This window comes from Lissotriton helveticus, chromosome 9 (genome assembly GCF_964261635.1).
Source record: "Lissotriton helveticus chromosome 9, aLisHel1.1, whole genome shotgun sequence".
NCBI classification, from domain to species: Eukaryota; Metazoa; Chordata; class Amphibia; order Caudata; family Salamandridae; genus Lissotriton; species Lissotriton helveticus.
This window is the reverse complement of record NC_136070.1, coordinates 1,288,105,158-1,288,120,646: the sequence shown is the minus strand read 5'-3', so window position 1 is coordinate 1,288,120,646 and position 15,489 is coordinate 1,288,105,158. Positions and strand designations below refer to the sequence as shown.

Here is a 15,489-nt window from a genome sequence, read left to right as displayed (position 1 = left end):
ACTGAGAAGGTGATTATCAACCAAGAAGGAGCTCATCAACCAAGAAGGTGATTATCAACCGAGAAGGTGATTATCAACCAAGAAGGAGCTCATCAACCAAGAAGGTAATTATCAACCGAGAAGGTGATTATCAACCGAGAAGGTGATCATCAACCGAGGATGTATGTCATTACGACGCGGTGTTTACACCGCGCTACCATTACCACGGAGTTATCACAACACAAGTCGTTACAACGACTTGCGTTGAAGGGCGCTGGATTGTGGATTATTTTAATTTTCTATTCCAACTCCAGCCCACGCAACAGTAGGGAAGGTGTTGGAATAGAAAATTAAACTATTCCTTGAGCAAGAGCGCCATCCAGCGCAAGTTGTAGTAATTCCTTGCGTTGTGATGGCTGCTTCGTAAAGGCCCCGCGGTGTAAACACCGCATTGTAAAGGATGTTGCCCATAAACCGAGAAGGTGATTATCAACGGAGTAGGTGATTATTAACGGAGTAGGTGATAATCAACCGAGAAGGTGATTATCAACCCAGAAGGAGATTATCAACCCAGAAGGTGCTCACCAATGGAGAAGGTGCTTACCAACCTAGAAGGAAATTATCAAATGAGAAGGAGCTCATCAACCTAGAAGGTGATTATCAACCAAGAAGGAGCTCTCCAACTGAGAAGGAGCTCATCAACCAAGAAGGTTATCATCAACCAAGAAGGTGATTATCACACGAGAAGATGATCATCAACCGAGAAGGTGATTATCAACCGAGAAGGTGATTATCAACCGAGAAGGTGATCATCAACTAAGAAGGGGATTATCAACGGAGAAGGTGATTATCAACGGAGAAGGTGATTATCAATCGAGATGGTGCTCACCAACCAGAAGGTGACTATCAACTGAAAAGTCACAAACTGCAAGAACTCAGTTCATAAAACAAGACATACAATCCATCTTCTGGAAAAACAAAATATTGCTTGCCATCATCATCATCATCACCTGCAGTTCTTAACTTTGTTCCCACCTGGCCATGCATGCACTCCCTTTCTGGCCCAATCCTTCCTTTTTCTCTCATCTTGGGAACTACAGACTACAGAATTAAGCACCCTTATGTGATTGACATTCCCCTTCAAGCTAATGACATCTCAGTTGCTATGCAGGTTTCACACATGTGGCAAGCATTGGCACACACAATTCATACCCCAGTAAATATTCCTCCCTGAAACGTTATCAATCTAGTACAGCACTGACCACATGAGTCATCCTGCAGGGCTCAGGAATAATCAAACAACTAACACAGAAGTAGAAGAAAAAACTATTCATCTTCCAGACTACCAGTCATTTTGGATTCTGGAAGTAGTATGCTACTCACCACAATGCTTCAATGCATCGTTAGGGGTGGTAAGGGCTAAGTGATAAACAGGGCCACAGAATTAAAAAGACACACAGAAACAATCATGTCCATGCATAGAATGAAGGAATGATGCACATTTATAGAGTGCACTGCTACTTAACAAGAGTGTCTCGGTGATAATAATCTCAGGTTAACAGACCAGACATCTACCCCTCGCCCTGGGAATAACACATTTTAAGAAGTTTCTTAAAAACCGCCAGATCGGCCGTCGATCTGAGAGAAGCTGGGAGACGGTTCCAAGCTTGAGCGTATGCTGGGGATACAGGCCAGGCCCATGGAGGATGACCTCAGAGTTCTGGTGGCAAGTAGTGGCTAGCTCTTGTCTTGATGTCCATGAATGTCTTTAAAGAACAGTACCAGGGCCTTAAATTTGATCCTTTTGCTCATCGGGAGCCAGTGTAGTGCCTTTAAGTGTGGGGGCATGTGAGCCCTGGGCTTGAGCCTATGGACCAGTCTGGCCGCAGCATTTTGAACCACTTAGAGGCGCTGGAGGAGAGAACAGGGAAGGCCCAAGTACAAGATGTTGGCATAGTCCAGTCTGGAAGTAACCAGAGCCTGACCACAGTTTTGCTGGTGTCCAGAGAGAGAAGAGGAAGACATGTCCTCAATATACGTAGCAGGCCATTATATATTCCCAGATTGGGCTGTACTTGAGACCTCATTGAGAGAGTGCTTTCAATGTGGATATTGAGATTTTTTACTGTGGTTTGAGCTGAGAGAGGCAGACCTCTCCTCAGGCCACCATTGTCTCCTGTTATCCACGGACGGGGTACCAAAAAAGATGATTTCTGTCTTTTCTGAATTACATTTCACTTGGTTCCTGCTGAGCCAACTGAACACCATGGTGAGGCAAGATCTGACACAGACGTGCTGCCATTGGCATGATTTAAGATTTAAATTGTACGGTGTTCACTCCTGAGGGTCTGGAGTTGGGATGGGGTCAGCTTCCTGCCGCTGATTCCCAGCTCTGTGTGCTGTGACCAGCAGACTGAGATACCAGCCCCCCAGGGATGAGCTTCAGACATTCTTATGAGGATAGGACAGTCTTAGTGAAGCTGATTATGAACTTCTGGCCACCAGATCCGTCCAAGGGATGTCCCTCTCTGGACTGTAGAGGACGAGTTGACGTCAAACTGCCCGGGTGCTTGAGTGACACATTTACCTGCAGTGGATCTAAGCAGAACCAGAATTGGACTGGACTCTAAACCAAACTCAACCCGGCAGAAATGTTCAAACCAAACCCGGCAGGCAGCGACAAGTAGAAAGGTGGCCAGGGCCTGACTCATTCCTCGCAGGACAGGGTCTTGAAAGCAGCCCCCTAGTGCATCCCTGAGTGGCTACTGCGGCCGACAGAAATTGCAGAGGCAGTCGCCCAGTATCCGTAAGACCTGGCCCAGCTCTGGCATTTGAACACATAGGGCACTTTGTTTATGAACACTAGAAATTTGCAGAGTTGAAGCCGCTGCAAATGATTTTGCACCTGTTTTTGCAGTACCACAGACAGCACAGACTGCATTTTCTTGTATTGTGCTCTCCCTCCTACTGCTATAAGGAGGACAAACTCATTTCACTACACTTAAGCATAAGTTATTGCTTTGGCAGAGCCATCGATTCTTGTGGTTTCGCCCGTCTCATGGTGGATCCCCAGAGGTCACCGTCCCCCCACTTGTACACGCAGGAGGAGCCCCAGGTTCAGCACTGAGTGGGGGAACAGCCTCAGAAGGATGGGCAGGATGCAGAGCCCGCTGAGGTCAAGTCCCTTCTCTGATTGGCCAGTGGCTAACGCTGTTGAAGCTTGTCGCCTACACACCCAGTATAGCAATTCTCTAGCTGCTGTGTGTACAGAGTATTCAGCTGAAAAGAACCTAAAAATAGGGTAAGGTTGTGGCATGTAGATAAGAAGCTGGGAGCCATGGGTGTAGTGAAATGTTTTCTGCAATCATAGAAAGACAAAGTTCACCATTTTGCGCATCACAAGCGGAATTGCCTTTGTGTATTCAAATAATATGTATTATCCATCTCCATTGTACCCATTTCACTAACTTTAAAAAGGCAGAAGGCTGAACCTTCGACCATCTGATCGGCCACAGATCACAGAGTACCTGTGGAACATTCAACTGTAAAATGGAGACCTAGTATGAACCACGCCCGCGTGCTCTGAAGAACCTGAGAACGCTGTTCGGGCTGGCTTCAAGGTGTTGGCACTTACTTTTTGTTGAGCGTGGGTACCCTGCATCTCACACGAACCTTCTCTATAGATTGATGAACATGTGTTGCTTCATTTCCCGCTGCTAGGCTTTGCTCCCACCCTCAACCAAACCTTCTCATCCATGGACTTCATTCCATGTCAGGCGCTCACACACTTCTAACCACTCACACTGTGCCACATGGAGATGTCCTCACTTCCAATATGGCCATCACTCCAGGCGTGGTCGCCCTTCGCCATTCTCACCTGGGTGAAGAGGTAGATCAGTCTCCCGTCTCTCAGGGTGTCCACTGCCTTATTGCTTGGCACAAACACGGTGAACGGCCCCGGGCCTTCCAGGATGGGCGGGAGTCCACAATTCTGCAAAGAGTCAACATGAGAGAAAGATGGTCAGAAGGTCCCGACTGACATGGTCAAAGATTCACTGGTGTAACTCTCAGAAGAGGACACTCTGGAACAAAGTCAAGAAATTACCTCAATTCTGCAAGATCGACAGGAGGAGGAGGTTTGAGAGCTCTGGAGACCTACCTGACTCCCCTAAGAGTTTTAAAGGTGGGCACCACCAATGGAAGCCCTAAGAGATGTAAAGGCGGGCACCACCAATGGAAGCCCTAAGAGATCCAAAGGCAGGCACCACCAATGGAAGCCCTAAGAGATCTTAAGGCAGGCACCACCAATGGAAGCCCTAAGAGATCTAAAGGCGGGCACCACCAATGGAAGCCCTAAGAGATCCCAAGGCAGGCACCACCAATGGAAGCCCTAAGAGATCTAAAGGCGGGTACCATCATTGGAAGCCCTAAGAGATCCTACGGCAGGCACCACCAATGGAAGCCCTAAGATATCTAAAGGTGGGCACCACCAATGGAAGCCCTAAGAGATGTAAAGGCGGGCACCACCAATGGAAGCCCTAAGAGATCTAAAGGCGGATACCATCATTGGAAGCCCTAAGAGATCCTAAGGCGGGCACCACCAATGGAAGCCCTAAGAGATCCTAAGGCAGGCACCACCAATGGAAGCCCTAAGAGATCCTAAGGCAGGCACCACCAATGGAAGCCCTAAGAGATCCAAAGCCAGGCACCACCAATGGAAGCCCTAAGAGATCTAAAGGTGGGCACCATCATTGGAAGCCCTAAGAGATCCTAAGGCAGGCACCACCAATGGAAGCCCTAAGAGATCCAAAGGCGGGTACCATCATTGGAAGCCCTAAGAGATCCTAAGGCAGGCACCACCAATGGAAGCCCTAAGAGATCCAAAGGCAGGTACCATCATTGGAAGCCCTAAGAGATCCAAAGGCAGGCACCACCAATGGAAGCCCTAAGAGATCCAAAGGCAGGCACCACCAATGGAAGCCCTAAGAGATCTAAAGGCGGGCACCATCATTGGAAGCCCTAAGAGATCCTAAGGCAGGCACCACCAATGGAAGCCCTAAGAGATCCAAAGCCAGGCACCACCAATGGAAGCCCTAAGAGATCCAAAGCCAGGCACCACCAATGGAAGCCCTAAGAGATCTAAAGGCGGGCACCATCATTGGAAGCCCTAAGAGATCCAAAGCCAGGCACCACCAATGGAAGCCCTAAGAGATCCAAAGCCAGGCACCACCAATGGAAGCCCTAAGAGATCCTAAGGCAGGCACCACCAGTGGAAGCCCTAAGAGATCTAAAGGCAGGCACCACCAATGGAAGCCCTAAGAGATCTAAAGGCGGGCACCACCAATGGAAGCCCTAAGAGATCCTAAGGCAGGCACCACCAGTGGAAGCCCTAAGAGATCCTAAGGCAGGCACCACCAATGGAAGCCCTAAGAGATGTAAAGGCGGGCACCACCAATGGAAGCCCTAAGAGATCCTAAGGCAGGCACCACCAGTGGAAGCCCTAAGAGATCCAAAGGCAGGCACCACCAATGGAAGCCCTAAGAGATCTAAAGGCGGGCACCATCATTGGAAGCCCTAAGAGATCCTAAGGCAGGCACCACCAGTGGAAGCCCTAAGAGATCCAAAGGCAGGCACCACCAATGGAAGCCCTAAGAGATCTAAAGGCGGGCACCACCAATGGAAGCCCCAAGAGATCCAAAGCCAGGCACCACCAATGGAAGCCCTAAGAGATCCCAAGGCAGGCACCACCAATGGAAGCCCTAAGAGATCCTAAGGCAGGCACCACCAATGGAAGCCCTAAGAGGTCCTAAGGCAGGCACCACCAATGGAATCCCTAAGAGATCCTAAGGCAGGCACCACCAATGGAATCCCTAAGAGATCCTAAGGCAGGCACCACCAATGGAAGCCCTAAGAGATCCTAAGGCAGGCACCACCAATGGAATCCCTAAGAGATCCTAAGGCGGGCACCACCAATGGAATCCCTAAGAGATCCTAAGGCGGGCACCATTAGAAGCATCAAAAGTGGTCAATGTATGAATTGTAAAACGTTGGCGTTCAGGTGTCAGTCCCCGGCTGGACCCCTGGACTGACCAGCAGAAGTATCTTTGAGGGTTCACACTCCCGCCTGAGGGTCCTTCGTCTGCACGAGAGACACCAGCCTGGATTACAGAAAAGAGCTCTCAAAACTACCACCATTACTAGAGTGTGAAAAAACTAGAATGAGTCATGGTTTACAAAATAAATGTCTACACATGAGCAACTAGAAAACCTCTGACTTCTCACTCTTCCTATTGGGGGTCTTTTTGCACCTTTGCTCTGATGGTGAAGAAGGAGATTAAAATGATATTACATTTTCCATCTACAATTCTATCACTGAATAAAACTATTAATGTGATGGTATTTTTCCAGATCAAAGCCTGGAGACGACTGAAGTTCACCAGTTATGGTCAGATGCTTCGATCATGGCTCGCCCTCTCGCCAGGGACTGCTAACGCCCGCACACACGACAGCACTGATGAGACCACATACAGCATCATGGATTCGACTGGTGACATCAAATTAGGTCATTGATGACATCACTGATTAGATCAAATGTGACATCATCAATGATTTCATCGATGATAATAGAATGTATTAATTAGAACAAAAATAATAATTAAAATATTAGGTGAGTTGTGCAACGAAGAGTGTAAAACTTAACGTCGAACTGATGCGCTTTTGAAAAGCGCTGAAGCACGGGAGACTCTTGTCAGCCATGTTGGCCACAAAAAGGCTTTGAAGCAAGTTTTTTATAACGCGATCTAGAAGGTTGGCCTTCAAGTGACACGCTTAGAGATGTTGTCATATTTACAGAATATTCAGTCTAACAAAGTGTATTACTTTAATGAGCTACATTTTATTCTTGAATCTCATGAACTTCCTATTTCATATGTTTCATACAAGGTTTGAGTAGGATAACTTGTGCACTTTAAACAATAATTGTTTGATTCACATTGGGAAGAATGCATCACCGGGCAGTTATTTTGCCTTTTAATCAGTAGTTAATTGTTCTCGCAGTGAAACAGGTTAAGCTGTAGAATGTCGGCTGGGGTTTAAGGACTATGGGTACTAAGCCTGATGTTTCCAGAATCTAACTTCAGAAGCCTGTCTGCCGCTAACCTTGGGATAAAAAGTATAATCTGCGTGTATTTCCGCGGGAACGGAGGAGCTGAACCTGGTTACCGAAGAACTCTTTCTCCTGATTGGTCCAAGAAGAAAGGAGCCTGTTCAATGCCTTCAACATGTGTTTTTGACTTTTATATTAGTGCACGTTCCCAGGTAGAGCCACGCACACTGGGCCCGATTCACAGAACTAACTTAAGACGAAATCCTAAACTTACTACTTTTGGTATTCACAGAAGGCATTTAGTAGTAGTAAAGTTAGGATTTTGTCTTAAGTTTGACTTAAGACAAAATTAAGACAAACTTAAGACAGACTTAAGACAGACTTAAGACAGACTTAAGACAGACTTAAGACAGACTTAAGACAAAATCCTAACTTCACTACTACTAAGTGCCTTCTGTGAATACCAAAAGTAGTAAGTTTAGAATTTTGTCTTGAGTTAGTTCTGTGAATCAGGCCCACTTTTTCTTTAGAGGATTTCTCCAGACTCAGACCCTTGATGGTTGTAGCTACGACTGCTACTGCCCCCCTGTGATTGACTTGACAGATTCCTACTGCAGGTGTATGCTGAATTGTTCGGATTTATTGACACTCGGATGAGTCTTAGGAGCTACTCTTTATGGGACGTTCTGCTGCTCTAGTTTGGCTCAGAATCTTTATGCTCTTTTTATTCAGCTCTTTCCTTGAATTTGAACTTTTTATGGGTTTCTCAAATCTAAAATTCTGTTCTTAAACTTTAGAATAGGGAATTTATTCCTTTATGGAATGTGCTGAATGCAAAATATTTGATGGTTTCTTCTAACCATTCTTTTTGATGACATTTTCTGTAAACGTATTTGATTTGCGGATTAATAGAAATAAAAGTAAAGGAAATTACTTTATTAATCTCCTAGTGAGAAATAAAAAGCTTTGAATCAACAATACATTTCTCATCATTGACTGAACTTAACAGTTTAATGAAATTTAAGTTTGAGACGTCTAATTGCTCCTTGACTCCTAATGCACACTCCAAGACCCATCACTGAGAAGAAGGAGGAGGATTTAGAGAGGAAAAACAGGACTTAACCCTGCCTAATGGATTAGAAAGATCATTTGTATTTTTATATTTGGGCCAAGTCCACTCTATCAATGACATTATTGTTGTGAACTCTTTATGACTGATGAAGGACTTTGCAATCATTTTGATATATACATCTCATACAATCTTTTGAAGACCGAGGTTAAGAGCTTTATGATCTCACATCACCCACATGCACCACAATTTCTGGAAACCCTAAGCCTGATCTGCAGTATTGAGGAACTAAAACTCCTCAGTATTTGGAGGAGACTCCAAACATGCATCAGAATTCACCGGCTGAATTTCCTCCACCAAACCATCGGTGTGACGGACGTCACTGGCAGTGGATTCTCCACAGTAGATCAAGCTTCATCCACACATTGTAGAATTTTCAGATCCTTCAAACGTCAAATCTGGCCCAAGCTTTTGGCAAACGCCCAATATGGTTTGATCGATGGTGTATGTTGTTTTGGCTTTGGACGCGTCCAACTGCATCTTTAGATTAGACAATAAACTTTGGTTATATCTTGCACAGTTTTGAAAACATTGAACATCACGTTGGCCCACCCTTGAGCCACACTGGATACTTGAGGCCGGGAGCAGAGCAAGCGGAGGTTGAAAGTTATGGTTTGAGTATTAGATCTCACTTGGTGAGTCGCAGGGCTGGTAAGGAGTTTCTTTGCAACCATGATGTCCCCGAAACAATGAGTTTTTCAGTGAATTTCATATCTGTACCATGAGAGTGTTAGTTTTTTGAGTTACCATGTCAGGCACACCTTTCTTTAAATGTGCCTTTAATTAGCTTTGCAAGATTGTTTTAATGAACGTTAGTGGTTGGATGAAGGCCACCCTCTGTGCAGCCAGCCATTGCTTCGCGCATCCTTGAGCTGTATGCGTCTGGGGTTGGATGAAGGATGTGACCTATTGCAAGCTTTCCAAGTCCCAGGCACAATGGATGATGGGCCCTAATGACTGAACACAAGGCCTGTCCTGTGGTAATGGCTTGTACCAAAACTCACAATCGCCCAGCCCCTGCTGCACGTGAAGACAGGTCAGTGCAGCATGGGTTGGAAGTCGGGCCTGGACAGGCCCTTCACCCACCAGCCAGTGAGTCCTAACGGTTGGATTAAGACTTGCCGCTAGGCCCAACACCTCACAGCGTGCGAGTCTTAGGGGCTGAAGGCAGAGTCTACCCTGCACCCCTTCATGTGCCCTACTGTCTGTGTGCCCAGCCTCTTGTGTACATGGCCATCAGTTACGTTCAGGGGTAAAGCCTGGCCTGGTACCAGGCCTTCTTCAGCTCCCATGCCACCAAAGCTGCTCCATATGGCCTTCAGCCTTATGCAAGAGGCTGTGGACACAGGTCTGGCCTGTCACTAAGTTCTCCACCTTGCTCTGTGTCACAAAACAAACTACGTCCGGCCTTTGGGCACGTGAAATGGACTTTGGGCGCCATATCTGGCCTATGGCCAGGCCTTGCACTAGCTCTTGTGCCATTAAGCTGTGGCCATGGGCAGAGGGTTTTGCACAGAGTTCTCACTGCACATGGTCATTGCATTGACCAGACATCATCACATTGTGAATTTTCTTTTTTTATTGTTTTTCCTTCTGGATTAAAAATGTTTATTTTTTCAAATTTTAAAGACAATTTGCAGAACCCATTTTGTATCCGCAAACATGTCACAGGGTCCATGATCTTTGGCGTGGGCCCCCAAACTCCCCATCAAAACTGGAGGCTTTTTTTCTTTTGGGGTTAGTGTCTAGTCCTGTGTGACCCTTCCTTTGAAGTTTGTGTTCAGGAGAAAGGCTTTGGTATCTGCTACTGTGTGAGGCCGCATCAAAGAGAGGTCTCATTTACTGACAGCTTCTCAGGCTTCTTAGGTTTGAGGACCCACCGACCTGATATCCATAAAAAGTAAACTTCCACACCCACCGTTATCCACTGAACTGATTTACACCCATAAACAAAAAGTATTTGGTAGTGTCAAGTAAGGCTAGGTGTAAATCCGTTCAGCAATGCTTGCGATAGCGAAGAGTAAAATCAGCTGTAGTGGAGGATCTAGAATTGAAATGATCCTACACACAGCAGTACATCTCATCCAGGGCCTGAAGAAACAAGATCACATCACCCCCATCCTGATGGAACTCCATTGGCTCTCCGAGCCCGTTCACACCATCTTCAAAACCAGTTGTATCACCTACAAAGCCATCACGGCCGGCACACCTACCTTCTACAAGCTCACCATCTGTGGTGGCTCTGAGCACCCCAACATCTCGGTGACCTTTAGAATGAAGACAAACAAGTGCAAACAAGAGGAATCAAAGCAGCTGACCTTTTACAACTATGCACCCAGGATTTAGAACATCACCACCAAATCAATTGGAGCGCCCCAACACTGTTCCTGTTTAGGAAAGAGTGAGGACTCACCTCTTAAAGAACACTACATCACAATGCATTAACACTACATCTCTGTTCTCACAACACAGCTACCTCTTTCACTCATTGATGGTGTGCTTACCTTTCACCTTGTACAGTGCTCAGCTGTCTTTTGGCAAATACCACATGTATATATGCATACATACATACATACATAAATACAACTGTTGGTCATTAGGATGGATTTAAATTTGACAATGCGACTCAACAGCCACAATTGTGATGCACGTGACTGGATAAAGCATTATCTAGAAGAGTGCAGGATATAAATTGCAATGTTAGCTGGTTCGAAATGTAACAAAAATCAAATTACAAAGTTGTTTAACTTACCTCTAACATTGTTTGAAATCTGCTGAAAGCCTCTGTTTTCTGAAGAATATCTCCTATTCGTAACTGTAAAACATTCGAAAATACAGATATTATAATGTGAAATTAATAAAGGCAAACCTGTTTTAAACTAGCATAGAAACTGTGTACTTTTTGTAATTGTGTTTTATTGTGTGCTGCATGTATTAATAATCATATGCAAGTGATCAATGCACCCAGGGAGGGAAGATATGTATCACAGTGAATTATTCACCCTGGAGTGTACATGTGCATTACAAGCGATTATTACTTTTATACCTAAAAGTAATGGGTCTCACTGACTTTACATGTAAAGAAACAAAACGGGTAACTCAGCCTGCGTATAGACTTACATATCACTTAAGGAAATAGAAGCATATCATTACTAAATACCCAGGACAAAGAAACTGTTTGAATCACTGGGAGAGTTTTTTTTATTTCACCAAATAGGTGCACATGGGCCTAAATTTGAAGTACCTGGATTGCTGACTCAAAAAGAAAAAAAGGCCCCTTGGGCAAAATCCAACCAAGCATAAGAGGGGGTGCAAGATCAACTTAAGCAATGTCAGTTTTACTACAGAGCTACTTATACATGAATTAAATACAAGAAAGCAGGACCCCATCTTAATGTGGTCAACATATAAAATATGTTATTTTTTTCAAGAACAGGAGACATATCTTTGATTTAATTGCAGCCAATGGTCATTTTTATTTTTGTTGTAGCTAGTGACCCCAGCCCTAGAGGGAAAACAACGTTTACAACGCAACTTTTACAATGCACTACCATTACAACGAAACGTTTACAACGCAACATCCATTACAACGCATGTCATTACAACGCAACCATTACAATGCATGACACTACAACGCACACCATTACAACGCATGTCTTTACAACGCAGTCATTACGACGCATACCATTACAACGCATAACACTACCATCCAACACTTAGCCTACTGTTGCACCCCCTGGAGTTAGAATAGTAATTTTTACCCCTATACTATCCAACACTTACCCTACTGTTGCACCCCCTGGAGTTAGAATAGTAATTTTTACCCCTACACTATCCAACACTTACCCTACTGTTGCACCCCCTGGAGTTAGAATAGTAAATTTTACCCCTACACTATCCAATACTTACCAAACATGCAATGTAATGTTATGCGTTGTAATGGTATGCATTGTAAAGGTATTATGCGTTGTAATGGAATGCGTTGTGAATGTAGTTTTTTAATTTTCATTGTAATGGCATGCGTTGTAATAGAATCCGTTGTAATGGATGTTGCGTTGTAAAAAATGTGTTGTAAAGGTATGCGTTGTAAAAGTATGCGTTGTAGTGACATACATCCCCCTAGAGCAACTGAGTACTAACCCTGGGTGGTGAACTCCGCTCGCAGAGTTTGTGGAGTCTCCTGCACTCCACGTTACGTGGAGCTCGCGGAGTTCCAAAAAATCAGCTTTGCGCAGCGGAGCTGAGTTTTAATCCTTGGTCGCGTTTACCAACGTCAAGTTGGTGAGTACGAGCAAGGAAAATCCATCTCCCGATGAGATTTTTCTTCATTTGTGATCACCAACATAAAGTTAGCGAGTGCGAGCGTGGACAATAAACCTCCTGGTAAGATTTCTCAATGCAGGGGGGGGTGGTGGGGGTGTCAGGTTTCTCATTGCGAGTGGTCGCGTATGCTCACAACCGCTTGCATTGAGAAGCTGCCCTTTTGGGTACAATAAGCTGCTGCTCGAGTTAAAATCTACTTGAGCCGCAGAAGAGGTAAGCTTGCGCTGTGCATGGTGCTGTTCGCAATGATTGCACAGTGCGGACAAGCATCCGGCACTGTGCAATCACCACGAACTGCATTTTTCTACCGTACTCCGCTGATCGCGGAGCTCTGCGTAGTGCGGTGGATGTTTTTTTGCACTTCGCCTGGCTTCATGTTGCTTCGCGTAGTGCAACTCCGCAAACTCCGCCCAGGGTTACTGAATACTCTTATCTCTGTGTTGAAATGAAAATAGGATCGAGGTTAAAACCATATCTATCCACAGAAAGGACACAAGGCCAGTGGTATATGAGCGGGAGCTACGACTCCTGGGTTTCTCATCACCGGGAAAGTGGATGGAAAAGGCCAAATTAACAGAATACTAAAATGAGTGAGCGGATTATTCTCCAGAAGTTGAGGCAGGATCAAGGCTTTGAGAAAATGAGTGACGTCCGGGGGGTGCCGGGTGTGCGCTGGTGGTTAACATGAGGGGGAGAGATGGAACAGTGGTCCGCTGCAGTCGAGAGCCTGATCATGATAGGGGGAGATGACAGACTCGGCCGCCGTCACTGATCCGAGGTTTGGGGGTGTCAGCACCAGCTATTGTGAAGGAGAAGTGGTGGCTGTGCAGCAGAAGCCCTTCAAACTCCCAGGTTTTACAGGATGCAACGGTGGCAGGTGCAGCTGAGTAACAATGCCAAGCAATGGTCAATTAATGCAATCTGTAGTGCAATCTTCTACAGTGTTTGCCATGGCACAGATGAATCTGGAAACATTGAGTGAGTGAAGCCAAGGCTTGCATTGTGTGTGCTTTGTGTACATGAGTCTACAACAACACTACAGAAGGGAAGGAGCCACGTTGGTTCAACATTCAGTGACAAAAGACGCAGCACATGCCACTGAGACATGGGTCGGTGAGTTACCATCACCAGGTCGTCTTTTGATTACAGACCATCCGGTGCTCTTGGCTGGAGCAGAAAGTAAGGGCACCAAAGTTATGTACCACAGAAGCTCTGACAGAGCAAGAGAAGAACTGAGACATTCACCAAAGTTCTCCAAAACCATGTCTTCAAGGAACCAGTCACAATCTTCGCCGTCTACACGAGGAACCTTCTCTCCCACATAATGTCAGGAGGAACCAAGAGACTCGCCGTTGAGGTGACATCCGTAAAGCATCACTATAAACTCATTCAATAGGTGTCAAACCTATCAATGGCCGTTGTTCATCTACAGAAAGGATTGTGTGCAACAAGGGCAGCACTGAGGCCATGCTGTGCCTGGTTTCAAGGCTGAGAACCATCTGCACAGATTCGGGCAGAGAACATCATACACTGGAAATGCAGGCGATGTCCAGATAATGTGCCCGGCTTAGGAGAGAGTAGTAAGGTGGAATCCACCCGACACAGCAGATGCACGGCATTGACCACGCCTCTAGCAGCAAGCCCGCCCTACTGGATGTTCAGCCCTTATCAGGCATGCCGCTGGTAGGACCTACGCCAACAACACATCCAACAACATCCTCGCCCAGTTACTTTGACGGTTTCAACCCCTACAGACAATTTAATCTTCATTCATTTCCAGATGTGGCACCTGGAGAAGGTCTATTTCCAGTTGTGGCACCTGGAGAAGGTGCATTTCCAGTTGTGGCACCTGGAGAAGGTCCATTTCCAGTTGTGGCACCTGGAGAAGTTCCATTTCCAGTTGTGGCACCTGGAGAAGCTCCATTTACAGTTGTGGCACCTCGAGAAGGTGCGTTTCCAGTTCTGGCACCTGGAGAAGGTGCATTTCCAGTTGTGGCACCTGGAGAAGGTCCATTTCCAGTTCTGGCACCTGGAGAAGGTGCATTTCCAGTTGTGGCACCTGGAGAAGGTCCATTTCCAGTTCTGGCACCTGGAGAAGGTGCGTTTTCAGTTCTGGCACCTGGAGAAGGTCCATTTCCAGTTGTGGCACCGGGAGAAGGTCCATTTCCAGTTGTGGCACCTGGAGAAGTTCCATTTCCAGTTGTGGCGCCTGGAGAAGGTCCATTTCCAGTTGTGGCACTGGGAGAAGGTGCATTTCCAGTTGTGGCACCTGGAGAAGGTCCATTTCCAGTTGTGGCACCGGGAGAAGGTCCATTTCCAGTTGTGGCACCTGGAGAAGTTCCATTTCCAGTTGTGGCGCCTGGAGAAGGTCCATTTCCAGTTGTGGCACCTGGAGAAGGTGCATTTCCAATTGTGGCACCTGGAGAAGTTCCATTTCCAGTTGTGGCGCCTGGAGAAGGTCCATTTCCAGTTGTGGCACCTGGAGAAGGTCCATTTCCAGTTGTGGCACCTGGAGAAGGTGCATTTCCAATTGTGGCACCTGGAGAAGGTCCATTTCCAGTTGTGGCACCTGGAGAAGGTCCATTTCCAGTTGTGGCACCATGAGAAGGTCCCTTTCCAGTTGTGGCACCTGGAGAAGGTCCATTTCCAGTTGTGGCACCTGGAGAAGGTCCATTTCCAGTTGTGGCACTGGGAGAAGGTCCATTTCCAGTTGTGGCACCTGGAGAAGGTCCATTTCCAGTTGTGGCACTCACTGGGAGAAGGTCCATTTCCAGTTGTGGCACCTGGAGAAGGTCCATTTCCAGTTGTGGCACTCACTGGGAGAAGGTCCATTTCCAGTTGTGGCACCTGGAGAAGGTCCATTTTCAGTTGTGGGAACCAGGAGAAGTTCCATTTCCAGTTGTGACACCTGGAGAAGGTCCATTTCCAGTTGTGGCACCTGGAGAAGGTGCAT

General features: G+C 46.2%; 1 protein-coding gene across 1 annotated transcript in view; it reads right to left on the bottom strand.

Annotated features, from left to right (window-relative positions):
* The window catches only part of STAB1 (stabilin 1), a 769,578-nt gene that overhangs the window by 440,581 nt on the left and 313,508 nt on the right, over positions 1–15,489 (bottom strand). Inside the window, exons 15-16 of the mRNA XM_078661896.1 lie at positions 10,966–11,028; positions 3,857–3,970 (exon numbers count right to left, since the gene is read on the bottom strand). Coding sequence (XP_078518022.1) covers positions 3,857–3,970; positions 10,966–11,028 — 177 coding nt within the window. The remainder of the gene's footprint in view (positions 1–3,856; positions 3,971–10,965; positions 11,029–15,489) is intronic.